Source organism: Haliaeetus albicilla, chromosome 5, assembly GCF_947461875.1.
Source record: "Haliaeetus albicilla chromosome 5, bHalAlb1.1, whole genome shotgun sequence".
Lineage (NCBI taxonomy): Eukaryota > Metazoa > Chordata > Aves > Accipitriformes > Accipitridae > Haliaeetus > Haliaeetus albicilla.
In genome coordinates this window covers 29,384,193-29,403,989 of record NC_091487.1, presented here as the reverse complement: position 1 = coordinate 29,403,989, position 19,797 = coordinate 29,384,193, and the positions used below count along the sequence as shown (strand labels likewise).

The window sequence follows — 19,797 nt, the reverse complement described above, 5'->3', positions numbered from 1 at the left end:
GTATTGATCTCTTCCAAGTGTGTCAAGTCTGTTCTGCAAACGTCAAGATTTCACCCAATTAAAAATCCATTTGTGTCTGGGTCATTGTGGTTTTATCTTCTCCCTCTATAGCACCCCTTCCACATACTGAAAGGAATTGCTGAGGGAGTACAGATACTGTTGAACATCCCCACCACACCGCCCCCCCCAAGGAAAAAAAAAAATTTAAAAAAAAAATCTGTGTAACATAGGAGGAAGAAGAGAAGATGCTTCCAAGTACTAAATCAAGCAAATTGCTCAGGAAGCAACATGCAAGGTAAGGCTGTATTACATTGAGCCACCATCCAGATAAGTTTGGAAGTCAAAGGAAGAATAGTTTACTTTGAAATCAAATAAAGACACTGGGATTAACACAGACAGCTGGAATCCTTAATGCAAAGAAACAAGTTCACTTTTATCATGTACTTGCTGCTCTGCATCTGTGTTATGAGCATCAATGCATGTCCATTTAAACGTATACTGTTATTAGCAGTGAGCTGTAATGAACTGAATTATTCATTAATAATTACCTTGGGAAAAGGCTGTGTACAAATATTAATAGCAAGGACCAGCTCCTCTCCCTCCCAAAATGCAAGCTCAGTGGGAGGGGGCACTGAACTCTGAATCTTGCCATTTTCCCCAGCGGCTCTCCCAAGGATACTGGGCATTGCAATGCTGTATACACACACCCTCCCCCCCAGTCCAAAGGACAAACACTCCCCTTACCCAGAGGCATTAATGCCACCTGTATTAGTGTCCCTCCCCACACAGGTGTGGAAGGTTTACACTGACATTTAATGAGCAGTGAGCCCTCACACAAAAACAAACTGAGAGGCACATATTTACTTAGGGCTTGCAAGTAATAGGGATATAGGCAGGCACGCCAGCAGGGCTACCACTGCAAGCCACTGCCTTTAAGAGCTGACGCAGTGGTGCTGGGAAGGACTGGTACCAGACCAGTCATGGCAATGGATAAGAAGGTACTGAGGAAAATGCACTACCAGTATGGGACAGATTGTGGAAAACTTCACTCCTTTGCCATCATTGTGTAACTCCAGAGTCTAATAAGACTCATTAAGCACTGCTTGACTGCAAAACTACAGATGATAAACAAAGACAAGTAATCTGCCCTGATGCCATAAACACGTGCACAAACTCAGGATAAACAGACCACTCTGCTCTCTACATTGCCTGAGAGCTCAGACTTACGTCCCTTCTCTTACAGGATTAGCCACCTTCTGCCTCCCTCTGCGACTATGACTGTAAAGCACATGGACAGGCTCCTAACACAGTGTAAGAAAGGTTGCTGGGTGGTTACAGACTTCTCCTGCACAAGAGGATAAGGAAGACCAACAGCAGCCACCTGACTGCCAAAGGCTCTGGTGTAATGCACACCGAAGATGGCACCTTTTTTCCACTGCCTACCATGGAATAAGTCTACCAGTGCACTACAGTCAGGTTCTTAAGAGTCATGATACATAACAGGTACCAAATTCAAGCTGCTTGTAACTTCAACACCCAAGTATGAGCTCAAACACTATTCCATAGAGGTCACCCACACTTCTGAACCCACTTACAGATACGTGCATCGCTCTCTGTAAAATATTGACCCGTTTCTCCAATACCCTGTCCCTGCTGAGTGAAGAAGCAATCTGAAAGATTCTCTGAGTGCCTCTTTCAGAGAAGAAGTGTCTTGAAAGTTTCAAAAAGTCATTGAGAATAATTTGATGAAGAACAAAAACAAGAGCTAATACGCCCAGGTTTATACTCATTTAATGCTCTGATTGTCAAGTAAAAATTATACATTCCTGTGTATAATTAACCAGGCTAACTAATCTTGCTTGACAAACACAGATATAAACATCAGCTTTGACACTGAGCCAAAGCAACCACTCTAGGATCTGTGCCAATGCTGAATTCCTCAGTCTGATATCATAAAACGACTTGTCTGTTGTATTTACAGTTCCAGTGGCTCTGGACTCTGCCGGCAGCCGGCCAGAAGAACAGATTTGAACTCACCCATTATGCCAGAACATGTGCATTTGATTAGAAGAAAGAGAAATTATGCATATTTCTTCTGGATGGTGGTATTCATCAGACCTCCCATTGTAAACTAATTGCAAGGCATGCTGCTACACAAGTATCAAAAATCCTTTGTAACATAGAAAAAAACCAGTATATTTCTATAGGCAGTATTGCTCTTCAGCTCTATAGCCAGTTTTCTGCTATCCTGCTCCTTACATGCACACCTCAAATCAGAAAATGCAGCATTTCACTCCGTGTTTTAATTGCAAGAGACAGAATTTGAATGCTATAGAACAGAACTTTCTTCATACATAAGTGTAAAAATACCTCCTCATTACCTGAGTTATGAGGGACTTGGGAAGACCACTCAACCCAAGCCTCTGACATTTCATGCATGTCTTCAATCTTCAGAAACAGAAATCTTGGTAAAAACTTGCTAGAGAGACCATGTTTCAAAACCTAGCTAAGAACACCCCATCATGTGGTAGGCAGAAGGACCCACTCTGGTTTTCAGCAAACGCTTGTTAGCCATGAAGGGCCACCACAGAAGACCTGCTTCTCCTGCGACAGTCAGAGAGGGCCCACCAGGATGGGTTGAGCAGGGAGGTGTTGTGGCTACAAGCAGAGGAGGCAGAAAACATCCCATTAAAAAAGTGAAAGGCCCACACAGAGATTTTGAAGTAAGTTTTCAAGAGGGTTCACATCCCACAGGGACTTCTAAATTAACTAATCTCATGTTGAAAACACATTTTTTTTAACTTCAGACCATATACTTGACACTGAACGGGAGCAGTTGGGTTCCGAGCTAAAAACATCAGTCATTGGCTTCCTTCAGCACAGGTCAGCTCTTGGGATTATGACTTCTTGCCTTATTTTCTAGCCAGTGGGGCTCACTGCTGTCCAGCAGGCACAAGATGAGCTCAGGGTCCCCAAAGACAGCCCTGACATGGATTTCAACCCATGATGGCACCCAAGAGGGTACTAGTGACTCATAGCAGGACACGCCACTGTCAGGACCGGCATGCAGAGTCCACACAGAGTGCACACACACCGATTCAAAGTACCTTCCACCCCTTGCCTGTGAGGACCAACGCAGCTGGCTGGCAGCATGTCAAGCGCTGACTTGGCCAAGGTGGCCCAGGGCAGCAGGCGCTGATGGCATCACTCTGGGACCCTGCCTGACCACAGGGAGAGCTGCCCTTCCCCAGCAGAGACAAAATGTGAAAGGGGGAATAGCCACAGCCTCCCAACAGCAGATGAGCTACCCTGCAATCCTGCCACAAACACGGCTTTTACGTTTCCACAGACCAGCCAGCAGACCCGGTTCCTGCCAGCCCTCCTCCCCTGCCTCCCTGCAGGAGGGACTTCCAGGGCTCAGGGCTCCCCAGGCTCTGCAGCATCTGAGGCTGCCAAAGGGATGGATATCCTAAACTCCACAGCACCTGGCACATCTGCAGCTTCCAAATTTAAAAAAAAAAAAATTTAAAAAAAATAAATTTCTCATGTCTTGAAGTCTTGAAGGAGAAATTTCTCAAATGGCTTCTGTTCTGGAATATTTTTCTGCCTTTTTTTTTTAATGTTGTTGCTTTTAATTGTTTATTTATAATACAGGGATTTTTCTACAGGGCACCCCCTCAAGCCCCCGCAAATGCCAATTAACCCCAGGAAGGGACTTCGGGACCTGAGTAGTCAGAAGCTGCAGCCCATCACCTTTTCACCCACCATCCCCAGAGCACCACCTGACCCGAGGGCACTCCAGGTGACTGGCCTCACAGACCAAGCTGCAGCTTTGCTTCCTGGCCCCAACCATCCACCAGCTTTTCTCCAACAAGCATCAAAACTCCAGCAGAGTGGAGACAGGTCCTCAAAATCAGAGTGACCTCTACCCTCAGGCCAGAGTGTCCTTCTGTACAAGGATGCGAATATTCTCACTCTGAGAAGACTGAACCTGGGTCAACGATGCCCCAGTGATATCGTTAGCCATTTATCTGCTAGAAAAGGGGAACCACTGTATTATTTTACTAGAAAATGGCAACTCTAGTTGAGGAGAATGCAGAAGCCAACAAGCAGTGCACTGGGTCTGTCAACAGAAGAGTCCTTTGGAAGAATGTTACCTGGTTATTTTGATCATTTAACCATGTCAGCTAGTATTTTAAAATATGACTTACTCCAAAGATAGATTTGGATCACTGGTCTGCAAAGATGAAAGGTTACATTTCGTTATCAGCCCTCAAATGTCAACCAACAGCTCTTAAAAGTATCCAGCACCCTTGTAAAGTTTTACTTCTGTCCATTCTCTTTGATGCAATCTTAACTTTCTTGTAATGCTGTTGAAATTCATTTGGAAACAGCAAAATCCTGACTGACTCATTTCTCTCATGTAGGTACAAGGAAAGCCTCCTTTATTGGACAAAAGTTGTTCTTGTCTTCCTATGTTTGTGTAGCTACAAAAACAACATGAAGCACATCACACTAAGCAGACAGTGAGCTGATCAAAGTTCATTTACTAAGCAAACCTCTCCCACTTTTCCAACACTTAGGCTGAAGATTAAAGTCATACTATTGGTTTAAAAGCATAAACCTCTAAATTATGATGAGGCTGATACCACATAGATTCATTTCCATGACAAGAGGAGTTACCATGTAGCCAAAGGCTTACACTTTAAACAAATTGCTCTGGACCCTTAGCTCCATCTAATACCTATATCCCAAAACAATAAATTATAATAGCACATGTCCAGCTAAGAAGTTCTGATCCAGTTGCTCAGAAACATCCCACGTCCCTCCAAATGTTAAGCCATGCAAGTTTCTGGGCATCCATTTGTGTGTATAATCTAACGGTTAAAATAAAAATACACTGAATTTAAATTTAGGATTTTTGTGTAGGCATTCACAAGACTTCAGAAGATAAGCAAAATGGGCACGTTTAATGGTGGAAGGGAAAGGTCTATAGGTGATGTGGGAACCCGCATGCGCTGTAGTAGTCAGTTGGTTAGTCACAGGAATAATCTTCCTGCTGAAGGCATCCCACATCTCACTTACAGATGGCAGCTGCTATTCCAGGGCCACATGTATCCATGGTACTTATTATTATAATAAGGGGATTGGTTACTATTAATTTCTGATGGAAATTCCTCCGCATTTAGTTTTACAAACAATACTGAGTCCCTTTCAGTCTTGGACTGTTGTGTAGCACTTCCATGTGCTGCTTCCAGTCTGACATCTTCCATAGTAAAGCGCAAGGGCCAAAAGTCTGTCTTTATAGCAAGTAGCTTGGTATCTACTTATAAAACAAGTTCCGTCCTGTCTGTTATGACTATTTGTACAAAAATGACTGCAAGAACACCACAACTCAGTTTTAAAATAATCTCTACAACCCAAGGTCACTCCCCAAAAGACCCTTCTCCCCAGTGAGTGCCAACAGCCTTCACACATCCAGTTGACTCTTTCTCCAAATACCTTGCAAAAATGCTGGACAATCTCCTTTCACTCCAGCCCAACTTTAAAGTAAGTCCCTGTTCCACCCCTCCCCTGCCAGGTAGCCAATGCAGTGCAGCAATGCACTTTCAGCAGTAATCAGGCAAACAGAAGGCACCCAGAGAAAGAACTAGGATGACCTCAAAGGCACGCCAAAACAGAATGGTTATTTATACCTCCTAACACCAGGCTCCCACCAGGAATAAGTGAAATCCAGTGTCCTCACATTTTAAGCCAAATCTACCCAAGCTTTAACTGAATTGATCAGTAGCCCAGTGGAAGTAAGCACAAGAGCAACATTTCAACCTTTTATTATTCCTACCACTGTGTGGAAAGGTGCAGGGGGGTGCCTGCATAGGTTTTAAGGTATTCCCAAGCAACTGGTAAACATCGCCATACAGTTTTCTTCGTTTTCTGGGAAGGAAAAAAAAAAAAAAAATCCCAGTACCACTCACACATCCCCTTAGTTCAGTGCCAAGTTAGGACCAAAAGAAATGCCTAACTTTTCACTTTTGTAATTTTCTAAGAGTTTCACCGTTTCTATTTCTGGCATATCTCTAAAAGTGGATGTTTCGAAAATGTTCTATGTATTGTAGAATTCAAGTATATTTCAGAAATAAAGAAATGGGGATGTTTCCAGCATTCAGGACAATGAAGCAAACTTCGTTTCAAGCCAGTCCACTTTGCCACAGCAAAGCAGACAAGGAAAGAAAAGCCAAGTTATCCCAAACTGAAGTAATGACATCGCAAGCGCAAATAAACTTCGTTGGGAAAGAAAACTACAGGTGTCCTCCCCGTTTCTGAGAAAGAAAGCCGAGAAAAAGCAACTCTCCTCTTAAAAGAAAAAAAGGTTGCTGTGCTCGAACTGAGCATCCCGTATTTTGTGCCACATACCCAATGCAGTAACGACAACCTCTTCAGCCGTAGGACGCTGGCACGAGTCGGACCATCGAAACTACTTTGGATAACACTACCACACGGGCGCCAACAACCGAATAATCGGGTCCGAGCCCTGTACGCGCACAAGGCGGGGGGTAGGGAGCTTCTCCCTCCACCTGAAGCAATCCTCCGAAGGAAAGTCACGGCCAAGGCTCGACTGTGTCGGCGGGGTACGGCCCGCGTTGGCCGTCGGCGCTCTCCCCCGCCCCACCTCCGGGAAGCGGCGTGCCGCCTGCAGCCCCCGGGACGGCTGCCAAGAGACCCCCGGTGGCGCACGGGGCTACAGTCAAGGGGCCGGCCGGGCTCCGGCGACCGAGGAGCCCGGCGAAGACCCAGCGCGGGGCAGCGCCGCCGGCACCGGCGGGGCGAGGGACCCGCAGCGGGCAGCCCCGCCGCCGCCGCCGCGTTTCCAGCAGGACCTCCGCGGCCGGCCGCCGCCGGCACGGGCTGGAGCGCGGCTGCCCGCCGCGGGCGTCCCCTGGGCAGCGCCCGGCGCCTCCGCCACCCGCAGCGGGGCGGCCCGAGCCACGGACGCCCGCGGACGCGAGACGGAGGGGGCGCGGGGAGCCGGGGGAAACTTTCCGCCAGGTGCCGGCGGCGGCTGCGAGGCGGGCCGGGCCGGCCGGGGGCCCCTTACCTTGGATCGCTCCTTCACGTAGTACTTGCCGAGCCGGCTCCCGCAGTACATCACCAGCCGGTCTATCAGCGTGAGGAGGAAGTTGATGGCCTCGCAGCCCTCCTCCGTGCCCCCGATCCACTTGATCTGGTCGCCGCGGAGGTGCCGCTTAGCGACGCCGCGGCTGGGGCCGGCCAGCTGCCCGTCGGCCAGCTCCCCGTCGCGGTGCATCCGCTTCACCCGCTCGAGCACGCAGTCCCCCACCACCTCCCCGAGGAAGTTGTCCAGGTAGCAGAAGCCGATGTCGTGCAAGCAGGGCACGACGTACTCCAGGGCGATCCTCTCCAGGTCGAGCCTCATGATGTGCCCCAGCGGCATGGCGCGGCGGGGACGGGCGCGCCGCTGACCTGCCGGCGCGCCGCTGACCTGCCGGCGCCCGCGTCGGGAGGCGATGCCCGCCGGGCCGCCGCCGGCTCCAGGCCGACCCGGGCAGGGGCTCCGCCGCGGCGCGGGGCCAGGCGAAACTTTCGCCGCGGCGGGCTGGGCTGGGCTGCGCTCCGCGGACCGGCGCTGCGGGGGGCGGCGGTGCGGCCGGAGCCCCGAGCGGCGTGCGGGACCCACCCCCGCGCCCCGAGGCCGCGCGGGAACGGCGCCCGGCAGCCCCCGCCCGATTTATGGACCGAGGCGGCAGATGGCCCCGCGCTGATTAATACGCCGGCTACGTGCGGGATGTGTGCTCGCCCCACCGCCCGCTCGCGCGGCGCCGCCGCACGTGGGTGGAGCCCGCCCGGCACGGCGCGGCGCGGCTCGCCCCGCCCGCTCCCCGCCCGCCGCGGCCCAGGCAGCCAATGGGCTGTCGCGGGGCGTGGCCAGCCCTCGGGGAACGAGCGGCCGAGGCTTCCACACGTGCGCGCGGAGGGCGTGGCCGGCGGTCCCGCCAGCCCCGCCTCCCCGGGGAGTGGGCGTGGCCAGCGCCATTGAGGAATTCTCCCCTCGCATGTCGGCGGCGCTGCCGCCCCCCGCCCCGGGCCGTCCCGCAGCCGGGCCGGGGGCGCCGGCACCGCGCCTCGCCCAGCTCCGCCGGGCCGGGGGCACCGGGGTCTTGGGCTAGTCCAAGTGAGGTTTGCGAGTGCCCCCGCGGAGTTCTGCTGCCGCCTTACATCCGCCTCCCGCCGCGGCAGGTTCAGCACCAGGCGGAAGTATTTCGTGAGGCGGCAGGTACAGCTTTTCTGGGCGAGGAATGCGCTATTTTTTAAAAGGTTTATATAATAAAATACTCTTTCCCTGAATTATTACCCCAAAGGGCCCGCCAGGTCTCTTGGCGCTGCCGGCAGGTAACACCTCCCGAACTTGCGGCGACTTCGCGCCGCGCCGAGACAACTCGAGTCAAACCGTGACAAACTCACTTCGTTCCTCGCCCCCAAAGGAAAACGCGCCTTTCCCCGGCGTCACCGTTTTTCGGTAACGCTGTCCCTGCACCGGCCGGCCACGAAATACGATCCCGCTGTCGCTCTTCAGTCTGTCCCCGAGTGAACAGCATGCGTTCGATTAGAAACGCCTCGTGGAAAGCAAAAAGTAACTAACCACTCAGCTCCGCTCACAACACAACGCGACATGCCCGCGATTTGCTAAACGAGCAAACAAAGCCTCCGCAGAAACCAAAACTAAAGCAAAGGCACATTACGGACAAACCGGGCTGGAAACCCTGCGGGACACGGGGTCACTGAAGTTACCGGCCATCGCGCACTCCCCACTCCCGTTCTGCCACCCCGCTGCCGCCGGGGATCCCCGCAGGACGCGGGGTGCGTGTGTCCGGGCGGGGAACGGACGATGCGCCCCGCGGGAGGCCGCTCCCCCACCGGCGGAGCCCCCCCACCCTCCTCGCCCCGCGGGGGCTGCGCGGAGGGCGGCCGGGCCGGGCGGCGGGTCCCCGCGGCGGCGGGTCCCCGCGGCGGCAGGGCGGCAGGGCACGGCACGGGAGTTACACGCGTTTCAGCTGGGACCCGGCACGCTGCACCCCCAAAAAAGGCAAAGTCCACGCTGGTCATTTTCTTCCCCTTCAAGTCGCGGATCCTGCCTGGATTGCAGCAGCCCGTGTTGCCGACGCTGCTTGAGCTGCAGACTCCAGGCCCCGACACACACAAGAGCGGGTCACGTATCCCACGTTTGTTCTCCTTGAATCCAGCAGTACCTACCCCCCAGTGCACAGCACTAAGCACGGGTCTCCTCCGCTGGAGTTATTCCCTGACAGCTCCGTCGAGAGCCAAGCAATACTTATACATCAGATAAATTCACGTGCGGTGAGATACAGATTGTCAAAGGACTTCATTTGATTTAGGCACACACTTCACATTAAAGTGTGGTTATAATTAATAAGATGCAATTCTGAATCTTATTAATCCCTTAATGCTTATCTGAAAAATCAGTCAGGCATGGTAAGCTAAGAGCAGCTACAATAATCAGCAAGGGATACAAGATTAATTCAACTGCAAAATGTCAATGTTATGAAATTTGGATACATTAGGAAACATTATTGCTGCATTGTTGTACTGTTCACACATTTTTGTCATGTAAAAGCCAAGATGTGCCAAAATCCCTTGATTTTTCTTGGATTTTTCCCCCTCTTTCTTGTTTACATGTACATGCATACACACGGTCCTGTGCCAGAATCAAGTATTTGAAGACCCTGAACATCTAGCCTTTTTACCAAGTGTAATGCCACCACGTTGACAAGTCGAGGGCTGACAGGGATATCTTCTGGCTGTAGCTGAAGTTGGTCATTACAGCTCCATTCTTCTCCTTTCGAGAGTTTGGCATTATGAGTTAGGCAGATCTGCATCAGAAAAAGCCACCTCAGAGAGTTAGAGATGTGTCTTAGAAAGCTAAGTCCCCAGCCCCACTTGCAGAGTGATGTTCACAGAGTTGTAAATACTTCTATTCCACAAGCATCAAAAAGTTATGTCTTCCTCAGGAGGGCATCCACTGCCCTTTGTTGGCAAATCAGTTTTTTTGACGGACGGTGTGCTTCTCACCTTGAAGCATGATGTGGTTTTCACACCTAGCATTTGCGTTAGCAGTCAGATGCATTACTTTTCCACGTGAAGGTAAAACACCAGGAGAAACAAGCCCCAAGAACAGTGATTTAATTTATTTTTATTTACTGGTGCTATTTTACTCCATGTTTGTCCCTGACTTTTGTGGGAAGCGTGGTGATGATGAAGGTGTGCGATAGAGATTGTGATTGCTTAGGTTAGAAACTCTTTCCCCATGCATACAGGTTGCACCCAGCAATAGTCTCCGTATCATTATACTGGAACGAGTTTGTAACCTAAGCAGTCACAATCTCTATCACACGCTTTCATCATCACCAAGGAAGGGCAAATTCCTGCCTAGCCCACAGGCGCTCTGCCAGAGCTTTCTCATTCCCCTTAGGGGTACCAAAGCTGAGTGGAGAGATGCTGGGCTGCAATTGCAGTAACTCCCGAGCTAAGCCATGAACTTGCCAATAAAGAGGCAAAGCAGTCCTCAAAGTATACTCTCCTGCACAAGGACCACCCAGAGGAATAGTGAACCGCAGCAGGACCAGACATTGAACCTTCCCCAGCACTTCTTTCTACCAATCCACAGCTCCCCAAACAAAGCGATCACGTAGCACGTACAATAGAAGACTGTTGCAGAGGTCACAAATAAAGGCATGAAGGTGTGAAATAAGGCAATTTGCAATGTCACCCGCACCTTTGGACATGCACAAAGTTTGTTTACTGTGCTGTGTATCACAGGCATGAAAGGCGTCACCACACTTTAATTAAAAATCCTACATCATTCAATTATGTATGAGCTATCCCTCTGCCATGTAAAGCTCTGTTTTTCCTTACGCTGTAGAAACTTTTATTTTCCCTTCTAAAATTAATTCTATAATTTCTTATTTCCCATTACAGAATCTCATATTCAAGACTTTTGAGTCCTGCATATCTGTTGCTTACACCTGCCTCCATGGTACATATTAACAGAGTTCAGTAGACTAAAAGAGGAGATTATCACGCTGGCAGAATGATTTTAAGATTTGTTTCAGTGGACGAGAATAATTTGTAAGTGTCCGTAAAGCCTGGATAGCTTGTTACACACCAATGCTTTTTTTTTGACAGCAGAGTTTACAGATGAACCGCTTCACACTTTTTTAGAGCAGAGAGTTTTAAACATTTTGAGCCTTGTTTTCGGATTCTTACTTTCGCAGAGGCAGTCCACTTCGGTGCCAAGAGCTGAATTGCAAAGGCCCCAGCAAGAGAAAGGGAAGAGGGGAAGAGTATTCTTTACATCAGTGAGAAACTGAAAAATAGTATTTTTAATACCTTGCAGTGTGATTTGTAGAGCTGATGTCTCACGATCTAGTAAGACAATAATTGAAGCCCTGCCTACAGAAGGAAGTTTTCTGACGACGTTGGTATGGTTATACAGCCCCTTTCGCCGAGGGGCAGGCAGTATTTGTACAGGGATGACACCCAGTGCTAGCACACCTTGCCAGGACTGCTTGAGAGGTGGGTAACCCCACCTGCCCTTCCTACCCCTCTGCCGCAGGTTTCGACCTCTCCTCCACAGGGCTGACACAAGGGAACATCTGGTTTTGCCTCAGCCACTTCAAAAGTGCAGCGTCCAGAGCCTTAAGGCCACTTTCGCTGGGGGCTTAGTTTTACACAGAAGCAGCTGAGGCGTCAGTCGGTACCTGTGCCGTTTCCCCGCCTGCTGTGCAGGTAGCAGCTCCTGGCAGAGCAGCCATGTTTTGGTGTGGTGTCTCCTCTGACTACAACGGTGAGACTTGCCGGAGCTCCTTTGTCAGCACCCTTAATATTATGTCATACTGAAAGCAGGTGTGAAGGCAAAGGTACGTGTCACGGCTTGAGCCGATCTAGCAACTCGTTCAGCGCCTTTTCCCCCACACCCCTCTTTGCACTTGCTTTGGCACACTTTGGACTCCTCCACGGCCAATCCCATTTGCTAAGGTGGCAGAAAAGCAATCCTGAGCAAAACAACAAAGAAAGAGTCATTGTCTGCCAGGTCGGGGAGTTGAATTATCTCAGGTCAGGTCCTGTGAGATGGGAACCATCGGCACTGACCCCTTTGGGCAGGGGTGAACTCTTTGACAGCTCAGCCCTCGCTGGTATCTTTCCTTCACTGCCACAGTCACGTGGCCTGCACTAGGGTTCAGAGTTAGTTAACGTGCCGTAAAACTTCAGGATAGGCTTTGACTCAGCTTAACATCTGCTAAAGATTGCCTTCTTTGTACTAGGCTGTGAACAGGCGTAACTGATGCACCAGTAAGTATCTTCCAAATCCTAGTCTTGGGAAAAACCAAAGCTATAAATGTCATTAGCACTCAAGGAGCTCAGCTAGCATCACTGACAACTGAGTGTTTTCTCAAAGTTTCTCTAAAGCTTTCTAGGTGTAAAAATGGCCCTTTGGGAAGTAAGATTCCCAGCTTCCTGATGGGATTAAGTGCCTGCATCTTGTTCCAGCAGTCCCTGAGATATGCCAAACCTTAAACTTGCAGCTTTTACTGGCCTGTCCTGCATCTCTTCTGGAGGACTGTTTGTGGCATGCTGTCAGCTGTTTGAAGAGCCATGGGTTGTTCAAAACTGTCCTGCTGGGCGTTAGCAAGGGAGCAGAATGCAAGTGGAGCAGTCAAAGTTGCATAGTAAATGCAATTAATGCACGGTCTGACAATAGGGCACTTGGTACTTAATGTTATGGCTATCGACTATCATACTATCAAGAACTTGGAAGGAAGTATGGCTATGAGGAAAAAAAGGCAACTATTGAGACTTTCATTATGCAAACAGAGAAGTTCCATGTTGTAAGAAAGAACCGCAAACAAGGGAAAGCAGTAAACTTTGCTAGTATAATTTTGTAAAACAAAGATTCAATGACTTTTAAAGGAATCTGACTGTACAGACATCCATATATACATTTCCATGTTTTAGAGAGGTCTTACCTTTTTGATTTGGAGTGATAAGTTAAGAACTACATCTAGGGCTAGTAGTTACATTTGAAATTAAATAGAAAATTACCGTAGATAACATTATGATTACCTTAAAACTGATTTCCTCCCCAGAAACCATATCCTTTGCTACCAGGTGTATCTCAGTGCTACTGTGATTAAACAGTAAATCCTGATGACAGAGAAATAAGTCTGCCCTAAATGGTGCATTGTAATAAAATAGAGAATCTGTCCAGGAAAGCAATAATCCACCGATCAGAAGACTGGAGCCATAGCTGAGTTAGCTTCATTGCCAAGGATTTCAAGTCAAAGAGCCCTCAGAAACATAATTTTTGACAGACCAGAAATCAAAGTTCTCAACATTAAAAAGATTTCATTACTGAAAGGAACAGGCTTTGAAATCTTTCCTATGTCTTGTCTTTCTCAAAGACATTAACTGGTCATTTAACATCAATATAGGTGAAGAAGAAGAAAGCCAGAAATGTTTAAAGTGTTTAAAATATCTTCACTGCTGGTTTGCAGTTGTTGAGTTTTCACATTTCTAGTTCTTCCACAGCTTCCAAGGAAAACAAGAAATAAGTATATGATGTAAACAAAAATCGTCTTTCTCAAAAAAAAAAAAAAAAGTGAAAAAAAAAGAAAGAGAATCTTTGGGGATGGACAATTTTAGGGACGAGACTTTCCACTTTTCCATTTCTATTAGTCAATCAATGAGCAGTAGTTTATTATCTGGATTTTATTACTAAAGCCTCCGCTGTGCAATTGTCAGTACAGGCAAACTTCATTTCTGGGAAATCTCTAGCTGGCAATGAAAACTACAGTTGGCTTTCAGCAGTTACTGTTCTGATGAAATGCCAGTAAGATAGTGGAGTTGTCTGGGTTGGTTTGTTGCTGGGTTTTTTCTTTGCTGTTTTGGGGTTTTTTTACTTTGCTGAAACAGAGAACAGTGAAAGACCTTATAAGGGAAGAAAATCAGAATTCTGGTTCTACTTACATCTTTCTGATCGATATGGCTACAAAAACATTGTCTTCAGTACAGGTGAGTGGTGATACTGCTTTCTCTTATTTCACCTCCTTGCCATTTTATTTAGGAAGTCCCTATCTTCTACTGGAAAATTTTTGAGCGGCTCAGTGAGTATACAGTTTAACTCTCATGCCTTATCTCTCAAGAATTATGGTCCTCTACTTTGTCTTTAGAATGCAGTATGATCCAAGTTAAACAAAAAAAAACAAACAGAAAACAAGATTTTCTTAAAACTGCCTAGGTGAGAGGTCAAAATATCTTCCTCTAGATTACATAAGATAATTAAAGCAGTGTATTTCTGCCCTTTCTTTTCTATCCTACAAGTATTGGTGCATTTATATACCTGCAAAGTTGCTTTATACTAGTATATAAACATTTTTTGCATCAGAAAGGGAATCAATCCTATAAAATATAAGGCACATTCATATTGCTGTGATTATATCCATACCAGTAGTTGTACCAAGACAATTATTCTGTCAAAAAAAAATTAACAAATACTGATTATACATGTCATGTATAGCCAGGCCATGAATAATGTGGTACCTCTGCCTACCTAAATGCTTATCTGTATCATAAAGTATTTTTTGGTTATGTTAATGAAAATATGGCATATATTTTGCTGTTGTTTTTTTTTTATTTTATTTTATTAAGAATGGAGTTGACTTTTTTGCATAAAGATCAGAATAAAATATTTTGGATTTGGGTTTCTGTGATACAAAATGAACACAAATGTAAGCTTTTTCTATGTTCTGAGTCTGATGATTAGGAACAGTTGCTCATGGACTTGGACATCTTATTGTATATATAATTACTAGAGCTGTCCTCCTAATCATAGCATGCAGAATTCATCACTTACCATATCTAGTTAAAGTAATTTTTCCTCCTAATGCAGAACCATGAAAGTACTGTTCTCTAAATTCTCTTCTGAATGGCTTGCTAATAAAACTTATACCAAAGATTTGTTTTCCTCTGTTAAATTAATGTTTCTAACAAAATTCATCTATTTTGTAGGATGTTTGCCAGATGTTATTCTGAGCAAATACTGCCTAAGTATTACTTTGGCTGCATAAAAAGTAAAATACATGTTCATATCAAGTCCTAAAATTAATAATTTACACACATAAATAGTTGTAGTGCCAGCCTTAAAACAAAACTGGAGTCAGTTTGTCCTGTACAGTTCCAAACACCCTCATGGCAGGACATATGCTTTGTTAGATTTAAAATATTGCTTGCTTTTTTTTGTAATGAAAGTTTAATTAAGATCTTGACACTCATGCACTTCTGAGGATCTTGTTGGTGGCTACCGCTTGTCCACACATTTGATTTTCTGATAAGCAATTTTTTCTTCTTTTAATTTTTTTCTGCCTCAAGAGCTGATAGCAAGCTATCCAGCCACATAATAGCAACAAATATCAATGTCATTAGGTGATTATCGTAAGTTAAAAGTTAACACCAGAATTCACAGTAGCTATCAATCACACTTGCACACCTTTCAGTTCATGTTGGGCAAATGCTACACTATTCCTCTTAAACTTCAAAGCCCTTGTCCTGGTGTTTGAATAGGGTGGACACAGCTTTACCATCCCTCACACAGGGCTCCCAATCTCTTTGCTGGCCAAATGACATCACTTTTCACAAACCACATGCAGCTCAGCAAAAAAACATTATTGTAATTAAAACCTACTTTTTCAAACATACTTTATGGTTTCCAACTAGCCAGTAGTATCTTTCCCCAGCGAACCTTTCAGAAGGCAATACAGAAAAGAAAATCCAAAACTCCATGTAGTGTGTAGAAAAAGCAGACTCTTTGCGGAAAAAAAGATACTGTTGATATCTTTTCTCATAAGTGTTGAAATTATTTTTTTATTGTGGGTTACAATGTCCTATGGGAAAACTGAAGAAGAATCTGTGTGTTGCAGGTACAATATTGTGACTTAACTGATAGATAAGGGGGTTTAATGGAGAAAGACCTTGTGGAATGACTGTCTTGCCTGATTAGTTATAAAAGCAAAAGGAGTGAAAAACATTATAACGAAATGAGGTCAACATTTATTTAAAATGCTGATTTTTTTTTTGTATTATTTAATTCATATACATTTAAAGCATTAATTTGGTAGACAAACCAATGTTCCTACAACTCCTCTTGTGGCCAAAGCAAGGTTCCAGTTACGCCTAATTCATTGTCACAATGGATTAATTGACCTTAATTCAAGTTTTTCATCATCTGTCCATAGAGGCCAATGTTAAATTCTTTCTTTCACTGTCTGTTTGACTATGAAATGTTAGCATGTCAGGATGCTGATATGTCCAAATAAAACCCCTAGACTTGGTGACCATAATCTGCTTTTGAAGAGGGACATTTTTGTCCCACAACATAAATTTTTTTCCATAAGGGACCTTTCGAGCTGCCTTTCTTGCACAGAAATTGCAGTAATTAGGCTCAGTTCAAAATGTCATTCTTACTAAATAAACAGATCAATCTCACTTTGCAGCTCCTCCATTGCCTTTCTGGGGATTTACGAGTCAGAGGGTAAGTAGCTATGTACTGCCAAAAAGCCAGTGGAGGTTTAATGGCAACCTCAAGGGAGGTCAAGCCTGGAGATCACAGAGCAACACCACTTCTGGGAATGTGGGTGCCCAAACCAGATGGGAGCAGCTAATATCTTCAGTGAAGACTTACCTTGACTTAAGATAATTTGAGCAGATACCAGGTAATTGCCATATACAGAGATTGGAGCAGCTAGGCACACGTTCAAGGCTTTATGACTATGGTAAGTGAGCCTCTACATGATTAATTCTTTAGCAATTTTCAGAGAAAAATATCTATTTTTTTTCTGGGTGTATGGAAGGAATAGAAAAACCCTCTGAGAACACCCATGACTAAGCTTGTCTCCCCATTGTGTGGTGGTGAATGGAAACTTCATCTGGGCTCTTATCTGCACTGCTGTGCTCTAAACGATCTGACGTTGTGACATGAATAAGAAAAAAAACAGCCTTAAAATTGTTCCTTTTCTCTCTTCCCTGAGGAAGAAAAACTTGTTTATGTTTTGCAAACAAAGATTTTAGCAAATGACCGCACCCTCACTTAACTAGGAATTATTACATGATTATGCCTTCTGGCTTGAGGATGGGGAATCACCTGAAGAGATCTGTGCTACATTGAAAGGTTGATTACACTGGGGTTTTTAGGCTTGCTTTAGGTACGAGTCTATCCTGGGGGCCCAGGAGTCTATCCTTAAGGCCATGTTATATACCAGGAGCTACTATGCCTTTTAAATGTAAGAACAAAGTGCCTGATGAAAAGCCCATTGAAATCTTGCATGTGACCTCAGTAAAGTCTCAGGAAAAACATGTATATTTCTTCCGGCAGTTATTGCTTTTCTAGAGGCCAGAATCTCAATAGATTATAATACATTGAACATAGAGTGGATTGATTCATGTTGATTTTTTTCTTGACGTTTCTATTAAAAAAATCCTATGCCTTTTCCATGAAATATAGAAAAGATAAATCGACAGTTTAAAAATCATCTTATAAGTAAAGTGCTGTTTCAGCAACAGGCTGTCTGAGGGTATGTGTATTATTAAATATGTGACCAGGAGTACTTACAGCATCAATGATGAGGATAGGCTGATTTTACAGAGAAAAGTGGATCATCCCATTAATCTGTCTCGTATCAACAACACACATTTTAGTGCAGATGAAAGTAAACTTATGCACTAAGAAGCAAAGAACATAGATAAGATTGGGGTCTCTGTGTGCATGTATATTCAGATGTATAATATCTAAACTACATATTATTTTGTGCTTTGGGATCCACAGTGATTTTCTAAAGGCCTTAAACATCAGGGAAAATAAGTTTGCTCTGCAGGGTCACGGCTGAGAAAGTGGTGCAGTCACAACAGACATGTTGACCTAAGCACAGGAATTACGCCATGAGAATTTACTTTGCTCTAGTTGAGACGTGTGCCCTATGCCCATATCTACCTGGCACTGACACATCCAGCTGGTAATTTGGTATCCTCCTTTCTAGTAGTGCAAATCCTTCCAAGTGGGCCACATCAAAGCAGTGGAAATGGTGACTTTCACTGATACAGCTATCTGAATGCAGGTCCCACCTTCAACAGTCAGGTAAGTGTCTGGTAAAGTTTTTCAATGCTGCTGTTCATAATTCAAAGTCCCAATGATATTAAAAGGCTTTTTATACTGTGAGCTGCTAGACTCCCACTTTTTTCCCTGTCAATGAACATGAACTATGTGGTCAGTAAGGTGCAGAGAGGAAGCTATGGATTGTCTTGGATGGAGACACAAAGAAGTAGTACAATGAATTGTCTGAAAGCCCAGCATTGGTTCAGGTCCAGCCCTAACACAGAGATGGAGCCCAAAATCTCACTCAGATGCCTGAACTTTTATTACTCCACAAGAAACAAAACTCAACTAAAAATTTGATACTCACGCTAATCTCTGTCAAATTCCTGAAAAATAACCTTGAATTCAAAGTAATGCTTACTGTACTTAAATTTTAAGTGAGCATCTCTGGCCCCTACCTTCCCAGCTGATGAAAACAGCTATGAGTGAAAATGTGGGGTTCCTTTCCTTCCTCCAGCTCATTCACATGCTTCCAAATCATCTTCCATTTCCTCTCTGGCAAGCTTTTTTTCTGATTCTCCACTACCAAAAAAACAAAACAAAACAAAACAAAACAACAACCAACCAACCAAAAAAAAAAACAAAAACCCAAACCAACCGAAACAGTTTCCTGAAAATGGATCATAAGGTTCCTCAAACTCACTAAAATCCTCTTTTAACGCTGTTCAGTAATTTCCAGAGAGTGGCCTCCTCTATCATCACATAACCCCAAAAGGCACCTTTATTATTGCCAAAGGCATAGGATGAATGCAAGAGGAAAAGACAGTGCTTGGGGATGGCAGCACTTTCACATCAGTGATATAGTACAAGGTAATTTGTTGATCTTTCTAAGGCATGGGATTCAATCCATTAATGAAACATATTTAAACCATATGAAGTGTATTATGCAGTATTTGTGTGACAAAACTAATTTACTGTAATGACATTATATAGAAAAGTAGAGGAGTAAATTATATGATAGGTACACAGAAAACACACTTATTATGTTACATGAATGAATGTGTGGTATGAAATGTGATATACACATATAAGCAACTAAGGGAAAAAACACCTAAGATAGCTTACAGAAATTAAATTACATTATTTCCCAGCTAATTTATGTGGTTTTGAACTAGAAGAGGATTTTTTTTTCTGCTACGAACTCAGTCACAGATCCGTAAACTTGCCTTGTGTATGTATCAGAAACCCACCTTTTTTGTTCAGACACAGACTTGAGCAGTGGATTGTACCATGCAGATTTTGGGTTATGCTCTGCCTATCTTGCCATGTGTTAGAAGAAGACTTATAAAGGCAGTATTTATTTAGGGCATGGGAAGCAGCAGCAACATCTACACTGTAATGTTAGGGTGCTCTAAGGAGCTTGCCATGGCCACTGAGGGTCTTGTCTGATCTCCCAGTGCAGACACATGGTGATGAGCCACCACTGGAGAGGCAGAGGAGGGGAGGGAGCCAGAAAGGTCACTTGGCAGAAGCCTATAAAAACTCACTGGAGGTAGCCACACTGAGTCTTTGGCTTATAGCCATAGAAACCTGTTAGCATTCATGTATTTAAAAGCAGT

General features: G+C 45.4%; 1 protein-coding gene across 1 annotated transcript in view; it reads right to left on the bottom strand.

The window, feature by feature from the left end:
* Positions 1–7,828, bottom strand: part of EGLN3 (egl-9 family hypoxia inducible factor 3) — a 30,203-nt gene extending 22,375 nt beyond the window's left edge. The window contains exon 1 of the mRNA XM_069784005.1: positions 7,097–7,828. Within this exon, the coding sequence (XP_069640106.1) occupies positions 7,097–7,453 (357 nt within the window). The 5' untranslated portion in view covers positions 7,454–7,828. The remainder of the gene's footprint in view (positions 1–7,096) is intronic.
* Positions 7,829–19,797: the final 11,969 nt, after the last annotated feature.